At 38.5% G+C, this 15,318-nt stretch overlaps 1 protein-coding gene across 1 annotated transcript in view; it reads left to right on the top strand.

Moving 5' to 3' along the window:
• The window catches only part of LOC124552303, a 79,549-nt gene that overhangs the window by 56,626 nt on the left and 7,605 nt on the right, over positions 1-15,318 (top strand). Inside the window, exons 8-9 of the mRNA XM_047126578.1 lie at positions 1,254-1,590; positions 5,856-5,908. Coding sequence (XP_046982534.1) covers positions 1,254-1,590; positions 5,856-5,908 — 390 coding nt within the window. The remainder of the gene's footprint in view (positions 1-1,253; positions 1,591-5,855; positions 5,909-15,318) is intronic.

A 15,318-nucleotide genomic window follows, 5' to 3' on the forward strand; every position in this document is an offset into this window, starting at 1 on the left:
TGGCATTTTACTCCCTGACGCATCCTACTTTAAATATTAGACCTTATTTCTTGGTAGTCTATGTGAGAATTCTACCATGCTCACAATAATCCTTATCCTAAATAGTTAATAGCCTTATAGGCAATATGTTGTTGTTGTTGTGGTCTTCAGTCCTGAGACTGGTTTGATGCAGCTCTATAGGCAATATACTAAATAGGTAATATTTGATATACTAGAGTGTGTATTTCGACAATTAGGGTGGCATAACGTATTTAAATGCATAGGGGTCTTATAGGGGTCTTGAAGCCACTACTAACTAATAATTAGTCTTTGCCCTTAAGAGTTTTGTTCCACATCACCCTTGTGACTTCATATAGTGGACAGTCGTACATATTATATTTATAGTTAGTGTATGTTTGGTTAAGTTATTACAGGTTTCCTAAACACAACATTGACCATCTGTGCATAAAGTCATAAATGATGCCCTAAGCTTTACACACCCAGTCAGTCATAAATGCGTAGTAATGTAGTGCCACAACATAACAACATTAGTCAAATTTCGTGTTAACAAATTGACATATTACTTCGTGTATAATGGAAATTATTTTATTTCCACCTTCTCCTAACATGAGAAGTTCTCGCGTTATGGACATATAACCTCATTCATCCCCTGCATGAGATCATGCAGAACCATACAACATAGTGGTGATCATATGTGGTTTTTAATCTGACAAGCTGAACTTAACATCTAAGTAAATATCTTATCAGTTAATAAGGTCTCGGTTTACATTTAACGTTCATCAGGATTCTATCTACTTAGTGCTTTGTTCTCCCACAAATTTACGGTTTAACATTATAGGTGATTTGTCAGTACATAACATAAAGGCAGCTAATAGCAGGCATCTTTGTCTTTCTGTGTGTGCATGCGCGTGATCCGCCGTCTTGCTCGGTACATATCTGCATGCCACAGTCAGTTCCAACATAGTGTCCATGGTTAACCGACCGCTTTCCATGAAGTGGGGCCGGGGCTGTTCCTTAGCTAAGTAACGTAGCTTGACATGGTACCATGGTACTTTAGCTTTTTATGTTTGACCGTGCCTTATTCTGGTATGTATTAGTTTATTTTATGGTTCTGAAGAAGCTAGATTACTCTAGCTGAAACCTCGGTAAAGACCAGTAACATTTTGCAAATGAGGCGGATTTTTGACATATTACTAACATAGTGCATTTGTGTAATTGTATGACTGACAGTAATAGATCTCATTATTTTCTAGGTGCAGTATGGACCCCAAGGTTAATAGTAGAAGTAACAGCTGGTCACATGAAATACCAGAGACTACAAACAGAGAAGAATCAGGGAGTGGTAATGAAGAAAGCAAGAATATGTGCACACAGAAAGACAGGCAACATCTGAATCAGAAAAGGCGCAAAAACAAAGAGAGTGAGACCATATGTTTGGCACAACCAGAGAACGAGTTTGCATGTCCCACTTGCTTAAAGACTTTCAGTGACCACAGCAACTTTGTAACACATCTACTTGCTCACAGTGAAGAGAAACTCTTCTCCGGTGCAGAACTTGAAAAAAGTTTCACATTGAAACAGAGTTCACAGGTACATATGCATAGTCACACTGAAGAAAATCCATTTACATGTGTTGAGTGTTCAAAAGCCTTTTTCACATTTAAACAGTTTGAGGAGGCATATGCTGGTACATAATGAGGTAAAAGAGTTTTTCTGTGGTGCTTGTTCAAAATAATTTTCCCTGAAGCATCACCTTGAAGCTCATTATGTTGAGGCATGAGGATGGGAAATTGTTTTCGTGCCCATGTTGTTAAATATCTTTTGTTACAAATAGTGTTCAAGAATACACTTTGATACATTTATGAAGTTAAATCTGTTTACAGCTCAGTTTGATAGAAACATTTTCCTCGTGTATACACATTCAAAAGGGGCATGCATACTCATGAATGACTGTACAAAGTTGGATGTATGGGAAACACCATTATCTGTCCTGTCTCTTCTGTTACTACGCAACTTGTTTCAGAACAAAGACTTCCATTAACAGATGCAAAGCATGAGACGAATGTATTCAAAAGAGCAGACCATAACTGTTTTATAATGGAGTTATTTTGCTGTTGAATTAATAATGCTTAGCAAATCTAACAATGCTCTAAGGTGTTTTGTTTTGCATTCATTTTTCTATTAATGTGAGAAAAAATAAAAGATAAAGATTAGAATTTAAGTTTAGATAATTCAATCATTCTTTTACTTACCTTCTGTTCATTGTCCATTACCACTCGCTCCAGCTGTTTGTTCGAAGGAATGATGTTCATGGTTGCAAAAGCGCTTCCAGGGTTTTGTATTTATTTATTCACTTCAGTAAATGATATTTCACAGTCTACTTGTTTCCATATTTCATGTCTTATTAATAATCTTCTGCGCTAATCCCATCTGATTGGTACGAGGTCCAGAATATAACTCTGCTATGTGAACATGCTCAGCATAGTCACTACAATTCCCACTAGTACTTTTTACTAAATTTTTACAATTTAAAGTTAAACCAGTAGTTTCAATGTTAACATTTTAACAGAAAAGAATTTCACGTTCAATACCATTTAGATTTACCATTTTCAAAAGTTTCTATAATCAGTTATACTAATAATGATAATGGTTATTGTTATTATTATCTGAACCAGTTTGTATATGTATTTTGTGTTGATACATAATTGAAACAATGGAAATTCCAGGTAGGAATATCAACAGTGTAGGAAAAGACAGACTGCTACTTACTGTATAGAAGACACATTATTGCAGACAGGCACAATTAAAAGACACTTACATAAAGCTTTCGGCCACAGCATTCATCAGTAAAAGAGAGACCCACACCATTCACACTCTCAAGCAAGCACACCCCACACACACATGACCGCCAACTCCGGCATCTCATGTCAGAATGCAACTATCATGTGGGATGCAAGAAGCAATCTGGAGGCAGTGGGGAAGGAGAAGGCATAGTAGTGTAGGGGTGGGGAGAGTGACAAACACTGTCTGGTGGTGTGTGCAGGGACTAGAGTGCCAACAGGTGCCAGGGACTAGAGTGCCAACAGGTGCAGCATCAGGACGTTGTGGGGGGGGGCTTCTGTATTTTCATGAAGATCTGGGACTTCTAGTTTGCAGTTTGGTTCTTCACAGTTCAACAATTTTTCAAAGTACTTACATAGTATTTCACAATTCTGGCTGTTGCTTAGGCCTACTGTACCATTTTCATCTGTGAAGCAAATACTTGGAGCTTGTTAGCCCTTCAGATGACTTTTAAACATCTGATAGAAATTCCGGGAGTTATTTTTTACAAAGTTGTTTTGTATGTTAAGAAGTTGTGATTTCTCAAAAGATCTTTTAGCACTCTTAATTATTGTTGCTGTCTCTTTCCTTTGCATTCTAAATGCATCGGGGTGTTCAGGCTTTCCAGAACATTCACTGCTTTGTTCTTTCTGTTACTGCTTCTTCACAGATTTCATTCCTCCAGACTTTCTTCTTCATTTTTGTTGTTCCAAAAACATTTTTCGCTGCCCTGTTGATTTCTTTCGATATTTCTTCCCATTTCCCTGATTTAGTTCCTTTAATTTCTTCCCGAAAATTTTTTATTACCCCTTTGATGATGTTGAGCCTGTCTGTATTGTATTTAATTAATTTTTGCTTTCTCTTTTGATTTTTATTGGGGAGAAGTTTCAGTTTAATCTTAGACAGGTAATGATCAGAATCAAATTCCCTGTTTCCTGCTACTTTTACATTCATGTTTTCTTTAAAACTGTATTTAGAAATAGCCTCATGATCTAACTGGAACTTCCCTAGAATTGGATTCAGAGAGATCCATGTTTTTGCCTTTTTTGGTAATTTTTTGAAGAAGGTAGACATTACCTTCAACTGAAATGTTCTGCAAAGACTGATAAGTCTTGGGCCATTTTTGTTTGTTCTTTTATGAGCTGGATAATATCCTACTATTTTTTGAAATGATTTTTCCCTACCTATTTGTGCATTAAAATCCCCCACAACATCATTTGATTTTGGAATTTTTGATATTTCTTCTTCTAGAAGTTCCCAGAATGCTTCTGCTTTACTTGAATTTTTCTTATTGTCATCATTGTGTAGAGCATCACGATTATCAAAGGTATACTGTTTATTTTTGCATTTAACTGTGAGAAGAGAGAGCCTTTCTGAACTGGATATGAATTCTGTAATGTTACCTGCTAAATTTTTATGAACATAGAAAGTGGAACCAAGTATTGGCATGTCTTTCGTGGTTTTTATTTCTGGTTTACCCTTGGAAATTCTATGGTTTGTAGTTTCTGTAACATTTTCATCCAAAAATCTTGTTTCTTGAAGTGCTAAAATTTGTATTTCATACATATCTAAGAGAATATCAAGTTCTTTTTGTTTACCAATTTTTAGTAATGGGTTTACATTCAAGGTGCCTGCAAAGAATTTCCTTTCGAACTTGCATTTGGAAGGATACCAAGGATGCTCCGACTCATCCTTAATGCAGATGTTGGGACTCCCCAGGACCCTAGGTCCCGATGCATTGCATAAAGCAATGGTGGATTCCTCTTTCGAGTTACCACCTGGGGTAGTGCTTTCTTCTAGCAGACTTTCCATTCTGCAATTGAAATTGTACATTGTACATGGTAGAAAATAAATTCCGAGGTAAGATCGTATTGTTAGTCCGAAATGTTTATTTTTCATGGTTTTCTCCATTAGGTTCTTCCGCTCTCTCTGCCATTAGGAGTTAGGATTCCTCTTCTGCCTTTGAGACCGTTGACTGGGCTTCACCTGTAACCCTAGGCAGGGGCCCTCACAGGGTGCTACCATCCGGAGCCAGATGGACCCAGGTTTTTTTTACAAGGTGTTACCCCTCCCCCTCCTCCTTCCTCATCACTTGTGAGATGAGGCCCTGAGATTATTATTATTATTATTATTATTATTAGTGACAGTGGTCATAAAAAAAGGATTGACAGCCCGAAGTCTTTCAGTTTCTGCCAGTTCAGAAGCAAGGAGTCTAGTAATCAAGTGATTTACAAACTAAGTATAGTACAGACATTTTAATTTGGTCGATTATAAATGGGGGTGAAGGTGTGGGTGGAGCAAGTGTCACCAGGGAGTGGAGTTTCGTACAAACTGTCTATCCTTAATCACAATGTAGACATGCACTCTTTTCTGGCAGGTAGTTGTGGTAGCATTCATACTTGTTATACCCAGAGAACGGCTTCATCGTTCTGTAAGAGGAGGTCATTAGAAATATACAGCACTAGTTGTCTAATTCACTCGTTAGTTCCTAGTTTAATAAAATATCTACAAAGCTAAATGTCATTTATTTTTTGTCATTTTAAAAATAAAAGTGCTCAACCAAAATTATTTTCCATTGTAATGGCACAAATGATGATGTGGGGAGGGGGGCAGGAGGGTTTACTAGTTAATACATCATTGTACTCGCGGGGTGATTTGTCACCGGGAAGTTGGAAACCACTGACCTAGGAGAAGGGATGGCGATATATCAGGTATCTGTATAACTTAATTTGGACATGTGGTTTTTGCCTATGCTGAAACTTTCTATTATGTTATACAGTGCAACATACTCATCTTTTTTAACCCTCTCCACCTGTCTGTGTAAACTGAAAAAGAATTAACAATCATGTACATCCATCTATGTGCCCCTAATTTTTTCCTGTTTTTCTTGTTTTGGCATTTTAGTTCTCCATGTTTTAACATTCAAAATTTGGTTCATAATTTTGCAAATATGGAGGACCCTTTTGTATTATCTGCTTTGTCATTGCTTGCTAAGTTAAAGGTAACTGAATTTTAACTGACTTCTGTATTTTCAGAGTCGCAGGAAGCATCATCACAAGGACCATTTGGCGTTGAAGGCTGCTATAATGTAAGTGACTTCTTACCTTAATTTGTTTTTTCTATCTCTCTACTTGTGTGTGTGTGTTTTGACTAGAGATAAAAAAAAACAGTTGCAAAAAATGAAACTGTGCAATATGGTTACATTTTGCATGCAAAATAGACAATAATATATTTCGAATATAATAGAGGGAAACATTCCACACACACACACACACACAGAGATATATATATATATAGAGGTGACTTACCGAACGAAAGCGCTGGCAGGTCGATAGACACACAAACAAACACAAACATACACACAAAATTCAAGCTTTCGCAACAAACTGTTGCCTCATCAAACGAGAAAGTGCTGGTAGATAGACACAATAAAAAACACACAAACACACACACAAATTTCAAGCTTTCACAACCCAAGGTTGCTTCATCAGGAAAGAGGGAAGGGGAGTGAAAGACGAAAGGATGTGGGTTTTAAGGGAGAGGGTAAGGAGTCTAAGGTAAGTCTTTCTGCTTCTCTTAAAGCCCACATCCTTTCGTCTTTCTCTCCCCCTTCCCTCTTTCCTGAAGCTTGAAATTTTTGTGTGTGTTTGTGTGTTTTTTATTGTGTCTATCTACCAGCACTTTCTCGTTTGGTAAGTCACAGCATATTTGTTTTTTATACAGTAATATAGTTTATAATACTTCCATATGCTGTTGATGTGTTTGTTTGTATTGCCTAGCAAGCCCAAGACTGAGTACACTGCATCCAAAACTGTGTGAAATGTTGTATGTATGTCCAAGGGACCTAATAAATGTTTGACATGCAAAAAAACTGGAGGTATTTGTGTATGTGTTGAGAAAAATACAATTGTCATTTAAAAATAGAACGAATGCTAGATTTTGAAATCTGGGTCTCCTTCTGGCAGAAGATAAGAAAGAGACTGATAGTATATAAGGATGTAGGAAAATTCCCACATGGTTCTTGGGTGTGGAAGACTTGCTGGAGAGGAATACAAGGAAGTGTGTTGTTGGTACTCGATACGGTTTGAAAACTTTAACTTAGAAGTGAAAGATAAGATACAATCCAAGTCTGAGTAAGGTTGAAGTAAATCATAGAGTAGTGAAAAATCAATGTTGTCTTCATTCTCCTGTTAACCTGTTACCATAACTCCTCATATTCACATCTCTATTCGGCAAACCATCTTATAGTTTGTGATGGAGGATGTTTTTGATACCACTATTAATACCCATTTAAATGTTCCATTCACAAATAACACATGGGAAGAATAATTCCTTGTTAAGCTCAGCGTGAACTCAAATGTTTCTGATTTTATCGTCGTGGTCATTTTTGCTGCTGTCCAATTTCAGTCGTCGCCTTGTTGTGTAATATGTTTTGTGACCTTTTTTCCATTGTTAAGATATGTTTCCACTCTTGCAACATGAATGCTGTTAATGCCACACCAATTTAATTTTCCTTCTATAATTTTATGATCTCCACAATTAAAGGCCTTGGCAACGGAGTGAAGTTTGTTGTTTAGTTTTGCCTGAGCTTAGTTTGTGTGATTCTGTATTGCTTTCTAAATAGAAGAACCTGCATAGAAGCCAAAATGGGCTACTGTTAAGAGGTTGTTGTCACAAATGTGGTTCAATATTTTGTTGTAAGTTATGCACTCAAATGTTTTTTGAGAACACAGGAAGGGTGGAGATGGTCCTATAATTAAAGGTCACTTGCTTACTTCCACCACATACATTTTGACTATCAGCTGATTATCAAGTACACACAAGGTTTTAGAATTTTTCCTGGAATACATCATAGCCAGAAGGGTTACTGCTTTTTAGTGACCTGTTGGTTTTTGTCACCACTTTAATAGGCGATTTGGAAGAACTGATGCCTGGTGGTAGAGTATGCGGTTCCTATCAAAATAAATCTGGTATATGTGTTTTTCATGTGCCTTTTGTTGTTTCTATGATTTTAGTTATTGTGATAGAATAAATTTAATTTAGTGGCCAATGACTTGAATTTAACATTTATCTGTCTCAGTGCTGTTATCAGGAAGCAGAATACCATTTGTGCTAACAGGTTTAATCTTTTAATGTCGAATAATGCCCCATATTGCTTTCTTCAGAGGCTATTGAATTTTTTGTGTGTTGTTGTTGTTGTGGTCTTCAGTCCTGAGACTGGTTTGATGTAGCTCTCCATGCTACTTTATCCTGTGCAAGCTTCTTCATCTCCCAGTACCTACTGCAGCCTACATCCTTCTGAATCTGCTTAGTGTATTCATCTCTTGGTCTCCCTATACGATTTTTACCCTCCACGCTGCCCTCCAGTACTAAACTGATGGTCCCTTGATGCCTAAGAACATGTCCTACCAACCGATCCCTTCTTCTAGTCAAATTGTGCCACAAACTTCTCTTCTCCCCAATCCTATTCAATACCTCCTCATTAGTTATGTGATCTACCCATCTAATCTTCAGCATTCTTCTGTAGCACCACATTTCAAAAGCTTCTATTCTCTTCTTGTCTAAACTATTTATCATCCATGTTTCACTTCCGTGCATGGCTACACACCATACAAATACTTTCAGAAACGACTTCCTGTCACTTAAATTAATACTCGATGTTAACAAATTTCTCTTCTTCAGAAACGCTTTCCTTGCCATTGCCAGTCTACATTTTATATTCTCTCTACTTCAACCGTCATCAGTTATTTTGCTCCCCAAATAGCAAAACTCCTTTACTACTTTAAGTGTCTCATTTCCTAATCTAATTCCCTTAGTGTCACCCAACTTAATTCGACTACATTCCATTATCCTCGTTTTGCTTTTGTTGATGTTCATCTTATACCCTCCTTTCAAGACACTGTCCATTCCGTTCAACTGCTCTTCCAAGTCCTTTGCTGTCTCTGACAGAATTACAATGTCATCGGTGAACCTCAAAGTTTTTATTTCTTCTCCATGGATTTTAAAACCTACTCCGAACTTTTCTTTTGTTTCCTTTACTGTTTGCTCAATATACAGATTGAATAGCATCGGGGAGAGGCTACAACCCTGTCTCACTCCCTTCCCAACCACTGCTTCCCTTACATGTCCCTCAACTCTTATAACAGCCATCTGCTTTCTGTACAAATTGTAAATAGCCTTCCGCTCCCTGTATTTTACCCCTGCCACCTTCAGAATTTGAAAGAGAGTATTCCAGTCAACATTGTCAAAAGCTTTCTCTAAGTCTACAAATGCTAGAAACGTAGGTTTGCCTTTCCTTAATCTTTCTTCTTAGATAAGTCGTAGGGACAGTATTGCTTCACGTGTTCCAACATTTCTATGGAATCCAAACTGATCTTCCCCGAAGTCGGCTTCTACCAGTTTTTCTATTTGTCTGTAAAGAATTCGCGTTAGTATTTTGCAGCTGTGACTTATTAAACTGATAGTTCAGTAATTTTCACATCTGTCAACACCTGCTTTCTTTGGGATTGGAGTTATTATAATCCTCTTGAAGTCTGAGGAAATTTCGCCTGTCTCATACATCTTGCTCACCAGATGGTAGTCAGGACTGGCTCTCCCAAGGCTGTCAGTAGTTCTAATGGAATGTTGTCTGCTCCCGGGGCCTTGTTTCGACTCAGGTCTTTCAGTGCTCTGTCAAACTCTTCACGCAGTATCATATCTCCCATTTCATCTTCATCTACATCCTCTTCCATTTCCGTAATATTGTCCTCAAGAACATCGCCCCTGCATAGACCCTCTATATACTCCTTCCACCTCCCTGCTCTCCCTTCTTTGCTTAGAACTGGGTTTCCATCTGAGCTCTTGATATTCGTGCAAGTGGTTCTCTTTTCTCCAAAGGTCTCTTTAATTTTCCTGTGGGCAGTATCTATCTTACCCCTCATGAGGTAAGCCTCTACATCCTTACATTTGTCATCTAGCCATCCCTGCTTAGGCATTTTGCACTTCGTGTCGATCTCATTTTTGAGACGTTTGTTTTCCTTTTGCCTACTTCATTTACTGCATTTTTGTATTTTCTCCTTTCATCAATTAATTTCTGTATCTCTTCTGTTACCCATGGATTTCTACTAGCCCTCGTCTTTTTACCTACTTGATCCTCTGCTGCCTTCACTATTTCATCCCTCAAAGCTACCCATTCTTCTTCTACTGTATTTTTGTGTGTAATGCATGTTTTTTGTAAATGCATAGATAAAAAATATACTCACCAAGGAGCAGTAGGAGATCACACATATAAAGATATTTAAATCTGCAAGGTTTCGGAGCCAATGGCTCCTTCTTCAGCCAGAATGGTTGAAGGGGAAGAAAGAGGGGCAAAGAAAAAGGACTGATTGGTGGTGTCTATCGACCTGCCAGTGCTTTTGTTTGGTTCAACATGACTACCACCACGTTATTAGTAACAATGAATGGGCTTAGGCGGGGAATCTATACTGGCAACACACAATATCCTGTTGCAGGGAATGTTCTACAATATAACAGTCATGACCTTAGTGCCTGTTTCACTACACCTGGCACCTGAATTTTTCCTACAGATGCCAGTTTCTCAGAACACCGCAGGTAAGAAGTGGCGTTACAACATGTCCTAGGTTCTCATCACCTACCTGGCCTTAATTTACATTAATTTCTTTACTCTCAGCATTTCTTCACAGTAACTACTCCTTTTTTCTCTCCCTTTTAGTTTTCTGACCTGTCACCTCCCCACCCTCTCCCTGTCACATACAGTGCACTTAGCTTCACACTCTTGCTAACTCACGGGTGATGTTTTGGCAGTAATCTCTATCTTGAGTGTTACCCTGTCTTCAACCTTTAAGTTCTCAGGTTTTCGAGTCTCATCTGGAGCTGTCCCCAACAAGTAGTCTTCCCTTCTCATCCTGTTCAGTAAGTCTCCCTTGACTTGGGATTCTGGGCGCCTTTACCAAACTCTCCCCATTTCCTAAACCTCTCTAGTCCTTTTTCTTCAACCCTCTTCCTTCCCCTTGAACCCTTCTGCCAGAACAAGGACCCATTGGCTCCAAAAGCTTGCAAATTTGAATACCTTTGTATGTGTGTTCTCCTGCCACTGCTTGGTGAGTAGATTTTTTGTTTATCCAATTACATTATATTTTCAAAAATTGATTACTTTCGTTTATGTACATGGTTTTTGCCTTTTTTGATGACACTATGATGAATTTTGTAACACTGCTGACAGTGCCCCTTGATGTCTTGATTAGGCCTGCTGTTCTGCATTATGTAGAATGCTCTTCCACCATTTCTGCACCATAGTTGTGGTACAACTACTATATATCTACCAAAAATGTTATGCAATTAGTTTTGTGTGTGTTTGCTAACATAGTTGGGCAAAATAGAATGTAATCATTTCAGTTCAGGATAAAAGTAGTCGACCAGTTGCACAAATTTTATTGCACTGACCGTGATTTTGATATCGACTAAGGGTATGAGGGCCGTGTTCACCAGAAGAGTTATATTTACGTATAAAAATTTTTTAATCAGTGTAATAAAATAACAGCCATCTCAAAGCCTTAAGTAGCACAAGAAGTATATACATACTTTCACAGTGTATGGAGAGATAATGAAACCGTTTGAGCTGAAAAGCTCAAGTTGAATAAGTAAAAGTTATCTAGTGAAGTCAACATTAAAACCGCAAGTATAGCAAGGCAGTAGGACTGATATCAGACTGAAAGGTTTGTCAACTGATTACTCAGCTATGCAAAAACAGTGCATTTTGCACCAACTATGGGGTGCAAACAACATAGAGCCGCACAAGTTAAGAAAACAGTTAACTTCCAGTCTGTCCTACCTAATAAACAGGGCACGCGTCTCATATTATTTTACAAACCCATGAATTATACAGAAGAGTATTCGATGATTACAAATTGTGAATTAGATGGTTCCGTAAGCTGTTATTAGTGGAAAAGTCGACTTTTGTATCCATATAATATCCATTTGTATATATCGGCATGTGACGAACTCTGTTGGAAATGGTCCATAAGTATGGTAATGAATAAAAGTTTTTGCTTTATTACTGTCATTATTAGCAGTATTGTCTAAAGTTATGATGCTGTTAGTTTTTGCTTCCAAGTTTCAGCCTTTCATGTCACGTGTTGTGTATCATTCAAAAATACATTTGCATGCACCAAGTGAGTCAGTCTTTGTGCTTCTCCCACCATCATGACAACACTTGCCCGCCTCAGTCTCTGTATCAAATAACAACCTGCCAGCCATTCCCTCGGACTGAGGGCAGTCAGGCACGGGTGCCCGCCTCCTGTGTGTGTGTGCAGAACATTGCGACACACAGACCGCAGCGGGTGCCTGCGAGCGCTAGCTGCTCCCTGTCCCTGTTTGATAGAACCTTTAATTGCTTAGATCTTACTCTAGCTATAATTAATGAAAATATCTTTTTCGACATTTTTCAAAAAGAAAATAGCACAGACCAAATTTTACCCTCCATCTCAACACATCCCCAATCTCCTAAAAAAAAAGTCTTTCTTCCCTCAGCTGTTCGTCAGGTTTCTTCAATATCTTTATCTCCAGAACAACTAGAAGTTGAAATGAATTTAATAAAAACTATAACAGTTGATAATAGTTATCAACATTCCATAGTAAATAATATTTTCTAACCAAAAAATAACAGCATGATAACTTCTGATAACTTTAGGCAATACTGCCAATAACGACAATGTAAAAGCAAAAAATTTTGCTCAGCACTGTAACAAGGGACCATTTCCTATAGAATTTGTCATCTGCTAGAAAAAAGATATGGATTCAAAGTCACTTTTTCCACTAGTAACAGTTTACAGAAAAACTTAATTCACAATTTGAAATCACTGATTAATGGCATAATTTGTGTAATTCAGAGGTCTATAAAATAACCTGTGACACTTGTACAGTTTATTACAGGCCAGAAGAGCTATCAGATATAAAGGCAGTATTATGAAAAGGATAGATTTCCACTCACCATATAGCGGTGATGTTGAGTTGCAGATAGGCACAATAAAAAGACTGTCAAATAAGTAAACTTTTGGCCAAAAAGAGATAAAGAGCATTTATTAGGAATAGAAAGTACTAATGTTTGTAATTCGTCCTTTGCTGATAATTTGCTTATTTCAGGCCACAAACGAAAGGGAGTTGATGAATTTATTATTGCCCATAAAGATATTCTTCAAGAACTGGAAATTTTTAAGCTTATGTCTGTCAATTGGCCTCATTCTTAATGCTACTCCCAGCTTTTTGACATATTATCTTTCTTTGACCGAAGATCTTTATGCATAGTTCTCAATCATTATTTTTCTCCCCTTTTAATTGTTTTTATTGTATTCCATGTCTATTATTCCTATTCTGTTAATTCTGTTCATTTTGAGCACTTCAGTGCTATCTAAGCTAGATTGTGAACTGCCTGTTTTATTTTTGCAACATGTCCTGTATATTTCATTTATTATCTATTTCTATACTCCTGTTCTTAAGCTTGGCCTCTTGTTATAACTATTCTCGTTTATAATGTAACTGTTTCATTAATTTGTACTGCTACACACTATTTGTGCCCCATAGGTGGCACATACTGCACTGTTTTTATGTAACGGTGTAATCAAATGACAAAACTTTCAGCCTGTTGTCAGTCATAGTGGCTTGCTATGCTTGTGGTTTTAATGTTGACTTAAGCACTTTAGCTCAAATGGTTTTATCATCTCCCCATACAACGTGAACTTATGTAAGTAATACCTATTCTGTTTTTAATACTTCTTATGGTACTTGTGGTTTTTGAGACAGCTGTTATTTTTCAATGTTGTTTAAATTAGTTTATAGCAATTATTACTCATTCTCATGAAGATAAGACAGTATAGAAACCAAGGCCAATGCAATAAAATTTCTGCAGCTGGTTCGCTATTTTCATCCTTCATTAAAGCTTACAGTTGCTGAACATCAACCGAGTTCAAGATAAAAATTTCAGATATTGATACAACTATTCTGTTTGTTTAGTTGTTCGTACAACTATCACAGTTTATTGTCATGCAGTGATTAGTTTTGACTATATTCTGCTGTCTTCTTCAGATCTACAAACAAGGGTAAAAAAGTTAGCAAGGCCAACAAATTAACAACTATATTGTAAAATAAAAAGATCAAAAGTAGCATACCAAGAGCTTCATACAACCTGAGGTGCATATGTTGTGATACAACTTACGATAACAAAAAAACATACTATGTACATAGATGGGAAAGAACGCTGCATTACAAATTATGCCTTCTAACAATAAAACCAGAAACTCATTCATTGTGTTGTTTCTTTTTACAAAATTTTACATAACATATAAAAAGAGAAAAACTAATAGAAATCAACCATAGCTTCCTATATAGTGAATCAAAAGACAGTTTGATGAAATATGTCATAAGTCATTGCTAGCAATGAGGATTGTTGGTAATAGGTTAACGTGACTTGTAAATTTTTTTGTAGGAGAGACAAACAGTAAGAAATCAAGATTTCAGCACAACCTATTTTACAAAACTGGTATAATCTATGGGACTGTATATAATAAACATAGACTTTATTAAACGAACTGCTGTAAAACAGTAGTGTTCATCCACCTGAAGTTACTACTTTCCACTGGGTGAATATATACGCTCCTGGAAATGGAAAAAAGAACACATTGACACCGGTGTGTCAGACCCACCATACTTTCTCCGGACACTGCGAGAGGGCTGTACAAGCAATGATCACACGCACGGCACAGCGGACACACCAGGAACCGCGGTGTTGGCCGTCGAATGGCGCTAGCTGCGCAGCATTTGTGCACCGCCGCCGTCAGTGTCAGCCAGTTTGCCGTGGCATACGGAGCTCCATCGCAGTCTTTAACACTGGTAGCATGCCGCGACAGCGTGGACGTGAACCGTATGTGCAGTTGACGGACTTTGAGCGAGGGCGTATAGTGGGCATGCGGGAGGCCGGGTGGACGTACCGCCGAATTGCTCAACACGTGGGGCGTGAGGTCTCCACAGTACATCGATGTTGTCGCCAGTGGTCGGCGGAAGGTGCACGTGCCCGTCGACCTGGGACCGGACCGCAGCGACGCACGGATGCACGCCAAGACCGTAGGATCCTACGCAGTGCCGTAGGGGGCCGCACCGCCACTTCCCAGCAAATTAGGGACACTGTTGCTCCTGGGGTATCGACGAGGACCATTCGCAACCGTCTCCATGAAGCTGGGCTACAGTCCCGCACACCGTTAGGCCGTCTTCCGCTCACGCCCCAACATCGTGCAGCCCGCCTCCAGTGGTGTCGCGACAGGCGTGAATGGAGGGACGAATGGAGACGTGTCGTCTTCAGCGATGAGAGTCGCTTCTGCCTTGGTGCCAATGATGGTCGTATGCGTGTTTGGCGCCGTGCAGGTGAGCGCCACAATCAGGACTGCATACGACCGAGGCACACAGGGCCAACACCCGGCATCATGGTGTGGGGAGCGATCTCCTACACTG

This window comes from Schistocerca americana, chromosome 10 (genome assembly GCF_021461395.2).
Source record: "Schistocerca americana isolate TAMUIC-IGC-003095 chromosome 10, iqSchAmer2.1, whole genome shotgun sequence".
Classification (NCBI taxonomy): domain Eukaryota; kingdom Metazoa; phylum Arthropoda; class Insecta; order Orthoptera; family Acrididae; genus Schistocerca; species Schistocerca americana.